The sequence below is a fragment of the Sceloporus undulatus genome, chromosome 2 (assembly GCF_019175285.1).
Source record: "Sceloporus undulatus isolate JIND9_A2432 ecotype Alabama chromosome 2, SceUnd_v1.1, whole genome shotgun sequence".
NCBI lineage: Eukaryota > Metazoa > Chordata > Lepidosauria > Squamata > Phrynosomatidae > Sceloporus > Sceloporus undulatus.
Window position 1 is genome coordinate 246,812,745 of NC_056523.1, and position 15,787 is coordinate 246,828,531.

The window sequence follows — 15,787 nt, forward strand, 5'->3', positions numbered from 1 at the left end:
CGAATGCAATTCGAATTCATGTAAATTCGCTGAAATTCTGGCCCCACTTTCTTTTCATTTGAAATTAAGAGAAATTCCTCCCATGTGATAAACTCCAACGTGTGAGTGCTCTTTCTTTGCTGACGGGAAAGCAATAATTTCAAAATCCAGGGAGCAGTATCCACACCCACACCCCTGATCAACTAAGCTATGGAGAAAGATCGATGAAGTTCTGTTGGATTCAGGAATGACAACAACAACAACAATAACAATAATAATAATATGAATTAATAATATTAAAGAATCTATCTTTCACTAAAGCTGTACAAATTGCCATCATCATCATTATCACTGAGCTAAATTCAATGTTCCCATGTTCCCTTCTCACCTGCAGCCCTCTATGTCTTTCAAAAATCATGCCTGGAAGATTTCTAAGCCCTCTGGAGCTGGTTTTGTGGAGTGCACCATTTTTCTGGAATCCATTGTCCTTCCAGCAGAACTCCACCACTGGATCCTGCCATTTATCACAAACATTGTCGTTATATCATAACTTTCTCTTTTTACTTGATCATTTCTGATTTTCTCCTTGTCAGTTTTGTCAAACTGAATATAGTTGGATTGGCACTGTATTTTTTTTCTAAAATGTTGTTTGTTTTTATTCCAGATGATCCAACAACCTGCACATCATGCATTCATAATTATTACATGTAAGTCACTCTACCCCCTATCTTTCTCCCACCTTCCATCATGAACTCTCTCTCTCTCTCTCTCTTCTTTCTGAAACAAAACGGTGCTTCCTAAGGAAAACTAGAATGATCAGAGAGCTAAGTACAAGAACAACAGGTTTATTGATTAGTCAGATGTCCGTATCAACAAATGCACAATACAAATTGCAAAATACAAAATCCGAGTATCAGAATACATACCAAAATAAAACTCCTATCTTTGCTTAAAGCGCTACATTCAGACACTTGTTTGAAAGTGCGCATTGGTGCCAGCGGTGCATTGTCCAAGAAAGTTAATGTGCACAAAGAAGTTAGACAGGGATGCATTTTGGCTCCTACTCTATTTAATTTATATGTTAATGATATCCCTGGTTTTCTATCTTCAACATCGGTCCATACTCCTAAAATAGATAATTTGTTTCTAAATGTTCTCCTTTATGCTGATGATATGGTTTTGATCACCAGATTGCAAGTAGGTTTAAGGCAGATATTACAGAACTTAACCAATTACTATTCTCTTAATTCTTTAGTTATTAACAAAGATAAGTTTATGGTGGTTGTATTTGGGAAAAGATGTAAAAAATACAATTGGTTCCTGGAAAGTGATCCAATAGAACAAGTCAATTTGTATCTTTATCTAGGATTATTATTCTCAAATACAGGAAAATGGGCAAACCACTTTAGAAGAAACAACCAGAGAGCTATAGCGAATTCTAATGTGCTCTATAAGTGAATAAGCTACAGTCATCCTACAAGTTTATCCCCTATCCTTAAAGTCTATAGAGCTAAAACCTTGCCCATTCTATTTTATGGTGCAGAATTATGGGGCTATTTGAAAGCTCCCCCTTTGGAGCAGGTACCAAACTAAGGAAGATTCTTGAAACTGATAAGAACACCCCATCTCAAGCAGTCAGAGCAGAACTTGGAGTCCATTGAACTCAAGGTCAAGTTATGATAAAAACCTTCAACTACTGGTCAAAAATCTCTAAAATGGAGTCTGGAAGACTTCCCAAACTTTGTTTGGGACAGCTAAGTAAAAAGCATTATGTGAACTCCATTTGCTGATTTGAGCGCCATTTTGGGATAGAATGGTAGAGCATAAAGAAGAATAGATTTATGGATGGATGAATGGACAGATGGATAGATAATTATTAGACAGACAGAGAAAAGATAAATAGAGCCATTTAAGTTCAAGAGAGAAAGCATGGCAAAAATACACCATAGTGAAAAACAGTGATAATGGAAGTTATAATAATGTGAGTTATAGCTGTATGAAACAGTAATAATGTGAGTTTTAGTTAAAAATAGTAGTAATGTGAATCAGAAATAATAAACAAATGAAAAAAATATGTGAATATATTAATGCTTATAATGCAAGTCAGTAATGCACCATGTTTATGAAAATGCCTTAAAGCTGCCAGCCTGTATTTCATAGTTAACGTTTACCATTTATGTGTGGGATACTCATGGGAGGATTATACGTTCTCTTTTCAGTTAAGTTTCACCTATCATTATCCTTCCTTTCCAACTTAAGAAAGAAGAATGCTGGCATCAAAAATACACTGTTTCTTTTGCCTCCAGGTACAACCAGCAGTGCTACAGACGTTGTCCTCAGAATACCTACAATGATGAAAACTCTCTCCTTTGCATAGAATGTCAACCAAACTGCAGAAGTTGTGATAAATACGAGTGCTACTGGTGCAAAGAAGGTTTCTTCCTTTTAGGTGAGCAAGTTTGTTGTTTGTTGTTGTATACCTTTAAGTTATTTCTGACTTGTGGTGACCCTAAGGCAGGGGTAGGCAACCTGCGGCCCGCGGGCCGGATGCGGCCCGGCAAGGCCTTGGGACCGGCCCCAGCCCGGTCTTGCCGCTGATTGCTGCCGGGGCCTTTGGCCTCTCGCGCGCAGGGGCAAGGGGGGCAATTGTCTATAGACGCATCAGAAACATACATTTATATTAATTTTTTTAAAAAAATCAGCAAATTTTTTTGTGTGTCCTCCACTTTTTTTAAAAAAAAAGTGTCCACCATTTGAAAATGTTGTCCTACATTTGTCCCGGTTTAGTTAATTTTTTAAAAATTTATTTAATTATTTATTTTTTGGCTTCGGCCCCCCAGTTGTCTGAGGGACAGCAACCCGGCCCCCAGCTCAAAAAGGTTGCCTACCCCTGCCCTAAGGTGAACCCATCATGAGGTTTCTTTGGTAAGGTTTGTATAGAGGAGGTTTGCCATTTCCTTCCTCTGAGGCTGAGAGCATGTGACATGCCCAAGATCACCCAGTGGGTTTCATTTTCAACATCTCAAAAAAAAAAACCTGCTAATGTTGTGCAAATGAGTATAGATGTACACTTCTTTGAACCAAGACATGCTTACATTGGGCTCAAAACAGGAAGTGATGGGATCTTTGTTTAATTGCTTTTAAATACAAAACAAAAATGTTCTCAGGATGTGGATATTCTTTATAAAAGTAAATGTTTCCCCTTGACATGAATGTCTAGTTGTAACTGACTGTAGGGAACAGTCCAAATCTCCGTTACTAAGTCAAAGAGCCAGAGTTGTCTGAAGATAGCTCTGGTGGTCATGTGACCAACATGACTGCACAAAACCTCTGTGCCCTTCCCATCAAAGTGGTACCTATTTATCTACTTGCATTTGCATGTTTTTGAACTACTACGTTGGCAGAAGCTGGGACTAGTGATGGGGGCTCACTCCGTCTTGCGGCACTTGGGGCTTGAACTGCCAACCATCTGATCTTCAGAATTAGCATCTTAACCACTTAACCATCAGGCCCTTTTCTTTATATTCTTTATAATGGATAAGTATACATTCCATTAAGTATGTTGGAAAAGTATACTCTGTATTAGGCAAACAGGCCAGAGGATAAATAGATATTAGGAATGGGAATACACAAAAACCTGTTGCAGAATATTTCATTCCATCCCAGACCACAGGACAGTGGTCCTTGAACAAAAAAACCTATAAATCCCCTACCCCAAATCCCAATACAAACAGAATGATGTGAGAGAGGCCATCCCACTAGTGTCACTAAGGAGCTTATTGCATCACTTGTAAAACCGGCTTACTTCTAGCCAGTTTAAATCTTAAATTGGGCAGCATCCTGATGTTATCAGATGGATTTGGCTGCCTATCTGCCACCTGGGTGCATTCCGGGTCCATCCCCACTTCCAGGAGGGCTCCTCCCAGCTCTTTTCAGATCCAGAAATTTTCTGATTTAAGAAAATGGCCCCCTCCTGGACGTGGGGATGGATCTGGGATGCAACCGGGCAGCAGACTAGGTGGCCAAATCCATCTGATAACATCAGGATGCCACCCGATTTAAGATCTAAGCTGGCTAGAGTTTAACAAGCAATGTGATAAGCTCTTAATATTAAGAGGCAAAGACACAAACTCTGGCCTTACTGGCTCTGCACATCTCTCCTTCTTTCAAGAATATGGCATAGTCAAGACCCAAGTTTGGATACACTATGCCTTTTTCCATTAAGGGACTGGAATGGGTGACATAGCCTGAAGGAGGACTCCAGGCTACATACCTCAGGCTGTGCTTCTCCTGTCCTCACATGTTTCTGGGAATGGCTGCAAACCGCAGGTATATCACACACACATGCAAAGCCAGTGAAACCTTACTGAATAAACTCTGAACTCTTTACAAAACCAGGATGTATATACTCGGATGACTTATCACAAGTTATCTGTCACTTGTCATCTTATTCAAACTGGATTTAGTGTGGTCAGAGATGAAACAAATTTGTTTTTGTGTGTAATAAGAAAGTGATTTTATGGCTTTGATTCACAGTTTTTGAACTAATTATTCCTAAACACCAAACTGCAACAGACAACCAGACTGGCTGATGTCTTAGGAACTTACTATAAAGGAGCTCATTTCTAATTGGTTATGCTAGAAATTATTATCAGACCTGTAGCTCTGCCTTGAACTCTGTTTACACTTTAGTAAGCCTCTCTAGACATAGTTTTGAAGGCTATGTATATGCACATGTCCTTTAGAGAAGCTTATGCAAATATAAATTGTCCTGGGACTAAGAGGGTAGTCCTATTTTCTTCAGAATATTTTGTATCTACTACTGAATAAGTCAACACTGCAAATGCATACTTACTGAACACATTCCAAACAGAGGGTCACCAGTTATGAATAAGTACACACAATGCACTGTTTTTCATTTCTCTAACAGTATTCACTGGAACTGGTAGAATTATGACATAAAGGCATTGTATTTATGTCCTAGATGGGAAATGTGTGAGTGATTGTGGAGCTGGCTTTTACAGTGATGAGGTCACAGAGGAATGTGAACCATGCCACAGGACCTGTGCAACATGCAAAGGACTGAGCTACAATGACTGCACTAGCTGCAAAGGAATTTTACAGCTATTCCATGGAAAGTGTGAGAAAACCAAAAGCAAGCAAGTAAATGGGAAATTCTGGAATGGTATGTTGTCACAGTTCTTCATTTTAATTTGCTAGCAACCATTATGACAGTAAGCAAACCACTCTTTTCCAAACTTTCCATATGGATTTTACTTATTTTATTTATAGAAATGTAGTTTTTTTCAGTTTACACAGGACCATCAGTAATCATGGTGATCCTGGACAACTCCTGGCCCCGATGCCTGTTCACAAGAATCAAACCTGGGCCTGAATATGGGTAGCTGGACCTGCAAGCAGCATACCATTATATTCACAATGTCCCAAATGTGGGGAACACTGTAGATAAAACTGGTAAAAAACCTCCAAGTTTTTCAAGTGTCAGTAAACCTTTACAGCACAAATCTTGGACTGACAAACTTCGCAGTTCAGAACCTATTTGGAAGAAAAATTGCACATGGTTTGAGTCTGCATAAAATAGGATTTTCTACACAGAAATATTTCTAAACAAAAATATTATTTTAAGCACAGAAAAAACTGTTTCCTGTGGAGAAAATGTTGTAATTTAAGACTTATTTTGTGCAAAATTAACTCATTATTGATTTAGATAGGAAACAGCTGTTTCTGCACAGAATATAATATTCTGCACAGAAATGCTGCTTTCTGTGCAAAACACCCCCGTGTGAATTTTGCACAGACTAAATCCCATATTATTGTTATTATTATTATTATTATTATTATTATTATTATTAACTTTATTTATAAAGCGCCGTAAATCTACACGGTGCTGTACAAAACCAAGTAAAATCAAGAATATAAAAGCCTGCCTATGGCGTACAATCTAAAAGTTAAAGCAACAAATTAAAAACATCATATAAAACAAGTTAAAACAGCAATATCCACTATTGAGTCAAGCGTTTGAACAACCAGGACACAATCACAGACTCCCTGGGAACGTTTCCCTAAACAAGCATTCCCAGGGAGTCTGTGATTGTGTCCTGGTTGCAAATAGGCTTGTGTCCTATATTGCAAATAGGCTTCAAAAACTGCAGTTTTCAAATACTTTCTTGGTAAAATTGGTAAAATTACTCATTACTATCTTCAGTGAGGAACATAATGAAGAACTACATTTAAGTCATTAGTGTCATATACAGAGGCTCTCTACTTCATGTGGAATTATTGTATACATAAACTTTAACTCCCCCTTTTTTCTGGAATATGGTTACTGGTATTGAGTCTTAAAGAGAATTACATTCCTGATCAAGACTGTATCAAAACTGGGCTCTCTGGTTTGCTAACCTGCACACACAGAGACACACACTCACACATATAAGCTACCTTTTGCTTTGATATTTAAAAAAAATTCCAGTTTAGGATAAATCCAGGAGTTCTGTATGTAAAATTGAAGCATGAAACTCACATCTATCTGAGAGCCATATTCTCCCTATACCACAATTAACTGATGTAATACAGTAAGCCCACACTGTACACAGGCTTCATTTACACTGCTTTCAGCATACGCTGAAGCTGTGCTACAATTAAATTAATGGCACATGCGCCCGTCTCATGTGTGCTGTACCATGCTGCGTGCATGCACCCCATTGTTTTCAATGGGGCGTAAGCATATGTGTTTTTCCCCTTTCGTGATGGGAGGGCGTCCAGAACAGACTCCCCATGTAAGGAAAGGGCTGACTGTACATTTGCTTTCATTGGTTGAGTTCAGCATAGATCAAAATGAGGAGTTTAAATAGCAGCAAGTTTCAAAGTAGTCTAAACAAAGTGGAGAGTTTCAGATGAAATGTTGGGTTGTTAAAAATCAGTCTGACTGACCTGTGCAAATTCCAGATTTTCTTGTAGTTAGCAATACCTACATAGCTGAAATGTAATAATTAATATTAGCATGATTTTGATCAGTTTTTAGCCAATGTGTACAAACTAAGTATAAATCTTAATACATAACAATTTTGCCTTTTTGAGGTTCTGTCTTATAAAGATGAATAACTGTTCTCAATCATATTTTACTGATAGAGAGATTGAAGCTGCACAACTCAAATGGCTTGAGCTCTGCATACCTGAAAAACCGCCTCTTGCCTTATGTCCAATTGCAATCCTTACAGCCAGCCGAGAACGATCTCTTGAAAGTACCATCCATGCACCAAATCCGGGTGGAAAGGGCACTTAAAGAGGTGTTCTCGGTGGCTGCCCCACAGTTTTGGATGCCCCTTTCCTTGGAGGTTCACCGAAACCCAAGCCTGAGCATTGTCCAGAAGCAATGTAAGACTTTTTTTTTTTAATTGTATTAAGGTTTTTGGAGTATAGTAAAAATTACATATATTTCAAATAGAATAACAGAAGAACAAAAAAGGAAAATGCTTAATAAAAGATTTAAGAAAGAAAGAACGAAATAAAGAGAAAACAAACAGATTATATAAAGATGTAACTAATATAAAATGCTAAGAAAAATTTTTCCAACTTTCTTTTCTGTGCTTATAACTACAAATAATACTAATACACTTCTCATCATACTGTCCAAATCATACTCTTCCTCTGGAAAGTAAACATTTTAATTGTCAAATCTCACAACTACCAAATCATTTTCTGAAAAAAGTCCATCTATGATTTCCAATCCTTTAAAAATATTTCTAATGATTTTTCCATAATCAGTGCTGACAGTTTATCCATTTCTGCAAGTTTGTTCAGTTTGAATAACCAGTCTTTCTTTGTAGGTAGTATTGAATTTTTCCATCTCTGCACATATATTGCAATACTCTGCCATAGCTCTTGTCTGCCTGAACATCTATCAATTGTTGTTGTTTGCCTTCAAGTTGTTTCTAAGTTATGGTGACCCTAAAATGAACCTATCATAGGGTTTTATGGAGCTGAGAGTGTGTGACTCACCTAAGGTCACAGAGAAAAAGTTCTGATTTTGATTGAATATTAACCTTTAAAATCATGGTATGTATCTGTAGTAAGAACTATTTTGCCTTGTCACAAGTCCACCACATATGATTAAATGTCCCTTCTGGTTGTTCACACTTCCAACAATCATTTGAAACGCCTTTGCACATTTTAGACAATTTATCTCATGTCATATACCAACACTACATCAAAGAGAACTTCTATTTTAAAAAACCCAAAACTCTAAGACTTTTGAATTATTGTTAACTAACAATGGAATGCATATTCCAGCACACAAGTTAGGCTGGACTTTCCTAAGCATGCATAGCATTTTAAGTAGGAAATGTTTATACTCAGCTGAAGATGTTTTAAAAATGGGGAACATTCCAAGTACAGGAGTTATACCTTTGCCAACTTTGTTCTTCTATCAGTATTGATCAGCTCATACGGCATGCAAATGTCAGATACTATGATGCAGCACACCTTCTTCTAACCAGAGTTAGGAACAAACTATTAAAATTAATTGTGTTGTCAATTAAATTGGATTTTTTTATGTTAAAGGGGAAACTTGATTACATTTATCTTTTAACAAAAGTAATTTATTTTTTAAAAATGATTTTTTAGAAACAAAAGGTTGACATTTTTAGCTTCCACTTAACTGCAGGATTAAGTTATTAGTTGAGTTATTAATTCATTAAATGAAAGACAGTGCTAAAGCACTAACCAATTTCAGATTCCCTAGTTGATTCTTTACCCAGAGCCTAGTTTGCTTGGATCGTTACATGACTTCTTGGTTTTTGTTAGTCTCACACAAGGGCTGAACAGAAAGGGAGAAAGGGGCGGCGAGACACTGCCCCTTTCTAGCCCCAACAGAGGCTGCAACAACCAAATGGCACAGCCTCTGGCAGCCCTAAAAAGAACCCACTCCCGGTGGGGGTTTTTAGGGTGTGTGGGGGGGAGCCATTGCCGTCCTCACATGCACCGATGATGTAAATGCGGCGTGGCACCGTTTGGCTGCTCTGTGTGTACGTCATCATGGCGGCCCCTGTGTGGACAGGGGTGAACCATGATGGTGCCAGCAGCGTGTGGTAGGGCTTGGGAACATGCAAATGCCGGTGCATAGCACCAGTCTGTACCGGACCACAGTAGGCAAATTATTGCTTAAGTCATAAAATCTATCTCACTCATTTTAGTTCTTAATTTGAATATGATTAAAATTAATTAACTCCAAGTTTTAAAATTTTTAATCCAAATAGCTGTAAAAGTAGCATGGCAGCAGATGATCTTCTTTGCATCCAGGTGGTCCTTCTGAATTATATACCAGACACCACACAGAGGCGCTTCATTTGTCCCAGGGAACTCAGTTTTGAACTTCTTCACCCTTGGACTGTTGCTGGGATCCAAATGGGAATCAGGCGATGAGATTCTTTTTTTTAAAGAAATCATGCTTTTATTTCCTTCTTTCCAAAGTGCTAGAAAGTATGAGCATGAGGACTAAAATCCTTAATTGGTTTTCTGACTTAATTTTAGTAATGCTCTTAGCCCAGGCATTTAATATAAGTTTAATAGTCAGTTACTTTCTACCCTTTCTATTGTGAATGCATCTGAATTTGATTTTTAGCTTATTAACAACTAAATAGTCATTAATCCCTTTCTTCTCATATTTAATAGTAACAAATTCTAGTTACTCTAAGACCTCCGAATCAGCCTGCATATATGCAATTGCATATGTTGTTAACTGTCAAGTGAACTATGATCTGTCATATCAACTTTGATTTGTGGTGACATGATGATGAGAGATTTCAAGGCCACCCTATTACCAACAGCCCTACTCAGGTCTTACAGACTCAGGGCGGGGTTTCCTCAACTGAGTCTATCCATCTGGATTGCCATCTCTCTCTTTTTTTATTGCCTTCTATCTTACCAAGCATTGTTGTCTTTTCTAGTGAGTCATGTTTTCTCATGATATAGCCAAAATACAACAGTCTCATTATAGTCATCTTAGCTTCTAGGGAAAGTTCAGGCTTCATTTGTTCTAAGACCCACTTATTTGTCTTTATTCCAGTCCATGGTATCCGTAGAACTCTTCTCCAGCACCACATTTCAAATTAGTTTATTTTCTTTAATAGTGTTCCAACTTTACATACTCATTGAGAAGGTGGAGGGGAGTTAAGTAATCCAGTCCCAAATTAGGATAAACTGTGAATATACTGTAATAGAGAAAGAAAAAAGAAGCATTAATTTGTCTGGGTTTTAGGCTTTTTAAAAACATGTAATGTAGATAGATATGTCAATTTAAAATGTATATATATAAGCCAATAAGTAAAGCTAAGAACATCTGTATTTTATCTTGTGTACTAGATGATGAAATGATTTTCGGAGCCAGGAGACACACTGGTGAAGGGTATGTTAAGACAGCAGTTCAGCTAGAATAGATGCTTAATAAGATGAAAGGGTTTTATTACTGCAGGTGGGTAACATGCAGCATCAATAGTCTGTCATGACGGGGTCAAAAATAATTTTTGAAAGACAGCAAAAGAGAAGATAAATTCAGTAGAATACATGTTCTACCAAAATTCAAAGGGATATATTTTTCCAGCTGGTTTCAAAAACTTTTTTTTCATCTAAATAAAATGTCAAGAAGTATTTCACTTCAGTTATTCTTTTCTGAAATGTCAGATTTACTGCATTGAATTAAAAAAAATAATGGATGTGCCATCAAAACTTCTGTTTTAAAAGCAGTTTTGTTATTTACCTTTTCGCTTAACATTTCCTTTCACAATATTTACTTTAACTCTTATGCATCAGGACAATACATTTTAGTTCTTTATATTGTTAAAGAATCCACACAAGAATAAAACTACAAAGCAGGCATTCTGCAGTATTGTGTCACCTGGACAGTTCTACCCATTTTCATCAAATTTCAACCACTTCCAAACAAAAATTTAGCCAGAACAGCAAATGCCATATCATCATAGAATCATAGAGTTAGAAGGGACTATAAGAGGCAGTCCCCAGCCATGCAGGAATACGGAACTAAACTGCTCTCCAAAGCACTCCAAATTCTATTTAAAGACATCCAAAAAAGGAGAGCCCACCACCATTTCACTGCCAAACAGTTCTTACAATCAACAAGTTCTACCAAATGTTTAAGTTGAATCATTCTCCTTGCAAGCTGAATCTATTGTTTCAGTCTCTGAAGAGGCAGGAAACAAGTTTTCCCTATGTTCTGCACAAGTGGTTCTCAAACACTGATCTTCTGCTACTGAAGTCCAAAATGTCTGGAGATGTCAAAATTGAGATCTACTTGATATTCCCTCATTCTTTAAAGATGGATATTTCAGTCTTCTTTTCTCCAAGCTAAATTCTTCCTCACAGGGCTTGGTTTCCAGACTTTTTACCATCTTGGCTACTCTCCTCTGAACAAGTTCCAGCATGTCAATATTCTTTTTAACTGTGGTGCCCTGAACTGGCCACAGTATTCTGACCTGGAATGAAATTGGCCCATTCCCTATTGGGAATCTATATCCCAATTGATTTTTTGCCACTGGAGCATGCTTTTAGCCCAGTCAATATAATGAAATGGGGCAAAATATGTGCCATGATGTTTTTGGATGTATTGTGATGCAGTAAAGCAGATGGGATCTGCTCTGGTTGTCAGTAGGCAAGGTTCATTCATGAGACACTGGAATTCTCACTGGGTTAATGCAATACAGAAAGATAATACGCCAGTGCTAACACTAACCACAAACCTGACGCTAACCCTCAACTCACGGGAATTCTCATGTGGTCAGTAACATCTAAAAACTCAATTAAATTCCCTTGTGTAATCCTGGCATCATGTAAACACTAACATGCATTCACACTGAAGATTGGAAAGACATGGAACACAAAGTCAGAGGCGTGTCCCACATCACATATACATTGTACTGAGTGAGATCTTTGATTAGTCTAAGTTACTATTGTATGGCAGCAGTTCTCCAAGATTTCAGACAGAAGCTTTTCCTCTGCAGATTACAGGACTAAAGCTGAACGGGGGGGGGGGGGGGGCAGAGAAAGAGAGAGAGATTGGACATTATTCTGGTGAGCTATGGCCTTTAGAGAGCATTCCCTTGTTAAATTGTGCCATGCAGACCTAATGCCTTCAGCATGAAGGAGAGCTGATGATATAAATTTATATGGTACCACAGAGAATACCTCTGCTAATACATAACAAAAATTAACCAGTTGGGATAGTACTTGGAAAAGTGACATTTTAGACAGCCACTTCCAGGATCTCTCTGGCAACAGGTTGTCTGGGGCGTCAGAAGTCCAAAGTTTCTAAGCTCCAGTTTGTGAGCAGTTACAAACTCCAAGTTGGTATAGAACATTTATTGGAGTCTGCTAGATTCTCGATCTTGTCCCAAGCCAATTTATTTCTGAAACTGCAAAAACATTCTGTACTATAAATGTCAGTTTTTCCCATTCCTCTTTGAGTCAGATTATTGTATATTAAGCCTCTCTTCTGAAGTCAACTGATTTTAGGCCTCTCTGAAGTCAATTGATAAATCACAACATCTTTCTTCTCATTGATTTTGTAATCTATGTAGAAAATGAAAATTCTGCAAGAAGTGATTTAGAATCAAGGGGTAGTAGTGGTAAACCTTTTAAAACAACATTTCTAGTTTTTACAAGTCTAGAGTCTGGTGAAGCCTCCTTCTACATATATTCTGCTTCATCCCCTCTGGAGTTGTTTGCATGTATTTTAAGCATTCATTTTTTAAATTAATGTTCTGGCTGTCATAATGATAACTAGACTAAAAAATAGTAATCATTTGAGAATATGATTTACTTCTCATCTACTCTATGGTGGCCTCAGATTTATAATTCTCATAAGTCTAAGTATGTTCTAATATTTCATGTATGAGACAACAATATATATTGTTGCCACTGTACCTTATTGTATAAATATAATTATTTCTTTGATATATTGTTATACTTTGTGCAATTGTAGTTGTGGCTATATCAATGGGTATTGTTGTTGTTTTTTGAAGCCATAAATAGAATGAAGTCCAACAAATAAATAGCCCTTTCCTCTAGTTGTAAAGATGGTACATTCAGACCACATTCATTTACTTACTATCCTAACCCAATAGGTTACCTTCTTAAGTCATGTGTACACTGCTGCAGTATTGCAAGCTGGTACATTTTCTTTATTGTTCCTCGCTTTATAAAAAGGTTTGCTTCTGAAAGGAAAATAGTTTCATTTTTCAGAAACTAAACCTGAAACATAACACTGAAGAAAACATTTTCTGCAACCATTCTATTTATTTGCAGTTAAGATACAAAAAACAAAATAAACTATCTAATATGAAGAGCCACTTTAAAATATTTAATTATGCACTGCAAAAGGAAAATTCTTAATTCTATTGGACTATGAAGGTGTATGGTGCCCCTTCTGCGCTGCATCAACTGGATGCAGCACCAGAGTCGTGCCATGATGCCGTGTGCTGTCTGGAATGGTAGATGGCATCATGATGCCCTGGATGCAGAGTGAGAGAATCCAGCATCAGGACACTGTGACCTGACTCTGCCCACAGGTCGGCACAAAGTGCCAGTCTGTACAGGGCCAAAGTCTGCCAAATAGGCTCCACCTGAGCTATAGAGGGCTTTATAGGTCATCACCAGCACTTTGAATTGTGCCCAGAAACAAAGTGGCAGCCAGTGGAGCTGTTGTAACAGGGGAGTAGTATGGATATACTGAGTTGTGCATTTAAGTTATTAGGTAAACTGATGACATAAATCCAGTTGTTAGTCCCAATTAAAGTAGGCTAATCAATGAAACTGACCTAAGTGTTGACTGATCAAGTTTCTTTGACTCGGCATCTACTCCAGTTCAGATTAACTACTGAAGTTTGGTTAGCAAAATGGTTAACCTTTCTTGCTAGCTGACAGGTATGATGTTAATGACATTCCTACACATATACAGTAATTCTGAGATTTACATGTACCTGCAATACTAAATGCTGTTCAATTGCTATTCGGAAATAAATCATATGGAGCTACAAATAGAATTGACGGGGTAGTACCTGTTTTTTGAGTGCTGACACATTGCAAGGAGATTCCAGATAGAATCAATAGCAGATAATGCTATGTAAAGGTAATGTATATTTGGTCACATCAAAATGCCTAACTTTCTACTAGAGGAGCTTCACATCATATCAAAATGTTCAGTTTTCATATGTGGGTAAACACGAGAGGTAGCATGTCTCCCATCCATTTCCCAATGAAATTAAAAGTTTTCAAATCTTCCCTGTGGCAGAGATGAATATACTGTTCCCTCTGAATTTTGTTGCTGTGCAGCCTAAGACATAGGTAATGTCTTCTGAACAGAAACACATAACATCTGACAGCTGGCTGGCTGGAAGACATTTTATGCACTATAAACATGCCTCAATTCCTAGTACATATTCCCCTCTTGTGGAGGCTCTGAAATACTACAGCACTAGCAATCTTGCAGCTGGAAACTATGCACATCAGAGGTCTTTTCAGAGTATTAAAACTGAGTATCAGCTTTCTTTGTGCTAGCTTATGGTACATTTTTGGAAATAAGGACACAATAGGAAATGTGCTGTCTGTGAAGCTCATCATATTGCCATGCCATCACAGTCTCATACTACAGCACTATGCCAGGAATGTGAGCAGACCTAGATCCATCAGTTGCCTTCATCAAAGAGGGGGCAGTTATGAGATGCACTCCAGACAGTTTAAAAGAAGACTACTTCCAAGTTACATAGCTGAGAAATTGCAAGATGATGCACATTGGGGAGATACAGTGGCCAATTAACCCAGTCATACTGTCAAAGCTCACACATCCTCCCAACACAGAATCATAATCATCAAGTGTCATGATCAGCTTTTTATAATGTGCAGGATGTGCTCATATACTGGTGCACATTTTAAAATCAGGATGCCAGTTGTGGAAAATAATCTAAACAAGCTACTAACAAAATGCCAAATAGATGCTTTCTTGCATGTGCAACTTGTCAGCTAGCAGTCACTTTTCATACTTGATCTGATTCATATTATGCAATATTATCTGTCAAAATCACACAATCAAGGTGTCAGAAGTGTCATTCATATTTATGTACATTTATGCATTAGCTATGCAGTCTTTTCCTGGATTTTGCGCATATAAACAGGTATACCATACAGCTGACTTGAGTCCCATTATTAGAAAAAAGGTAAGATGCATATGCAATAAAATAAAGTAAAAAATGAATAGATAATTAACTAATTGCTCCTCTCTCTCTCTATCACTCTTAGCAACAGGTAGCCGATTTCGTCCATGTAATTCTGCATGCACAACCTGTGAAAAAACTACTAATACATGCACATCCTGCCGCAGAGGTATTGGCATTTAGCTTCTTCAGCATTATGGCATCATCGAGAAGATTTGGTATACTGTATACAGTATTCCTTTAAGAAAACTCTGAGTAATATGTTTTTCAACAAGTATTTGAAAACTTTCTATTCTTAAAAGACTAGCATTATATGTGAAGGGAATATAAGGGTCCCACAAAAATAGCTTTTATTTTATTTTAGATTACATTTAATAGGAAATTATCATAATTCTCTCTTTTCTTATTCATTTGTTGATGTATACCAAGTCCTCTCTTGTTAGTATCTGGAAAAGCTCAATTTCTAAAATGCCATGCAGGCTGTTAAAAGCAATTGGATGGGTGCACAGAGTGTAATTTGATTTTTCTCCCATCACTGTAATATCATTCTCTGATGCATTCTAAGCTGC

General features: G+C 37.5%; 1 protein-coding gene across 1 annotated transcript in view; it reads left to right on the forward strand.

Annotated features, from left to right (window-relative positions):
* PCSK5 (proprotein convertase subtilisin/kexin type 5) overlaps nt 1-15,787 on the forward strand; it is a 350,841-nt gene that overhangs the window by 312,353 nt on the left and 22,701 nt on the right. Inside the window, exons 25-29 of the mRNA XM_042452306.1 lie at nt 644-686; nt 2,286-2,428; nt 4,964-5,164; nt 7,129-7,374; nt 15,304-15,387. Coding sequence (XP_042308240.1) covers nt 644-686; nt 2,286-2,428; nt 4,964-5,164; nt 7,129-7,374; nt 15,304-15,387 — 717 coding nt within the window. The remainder of the gene's footprint in view (nt 1-643; nt 687-2,285; nt 2,429-4,963; nt 5,165-7,128; nt 7,375-15,303; nt 15,388-15,787) is intronic.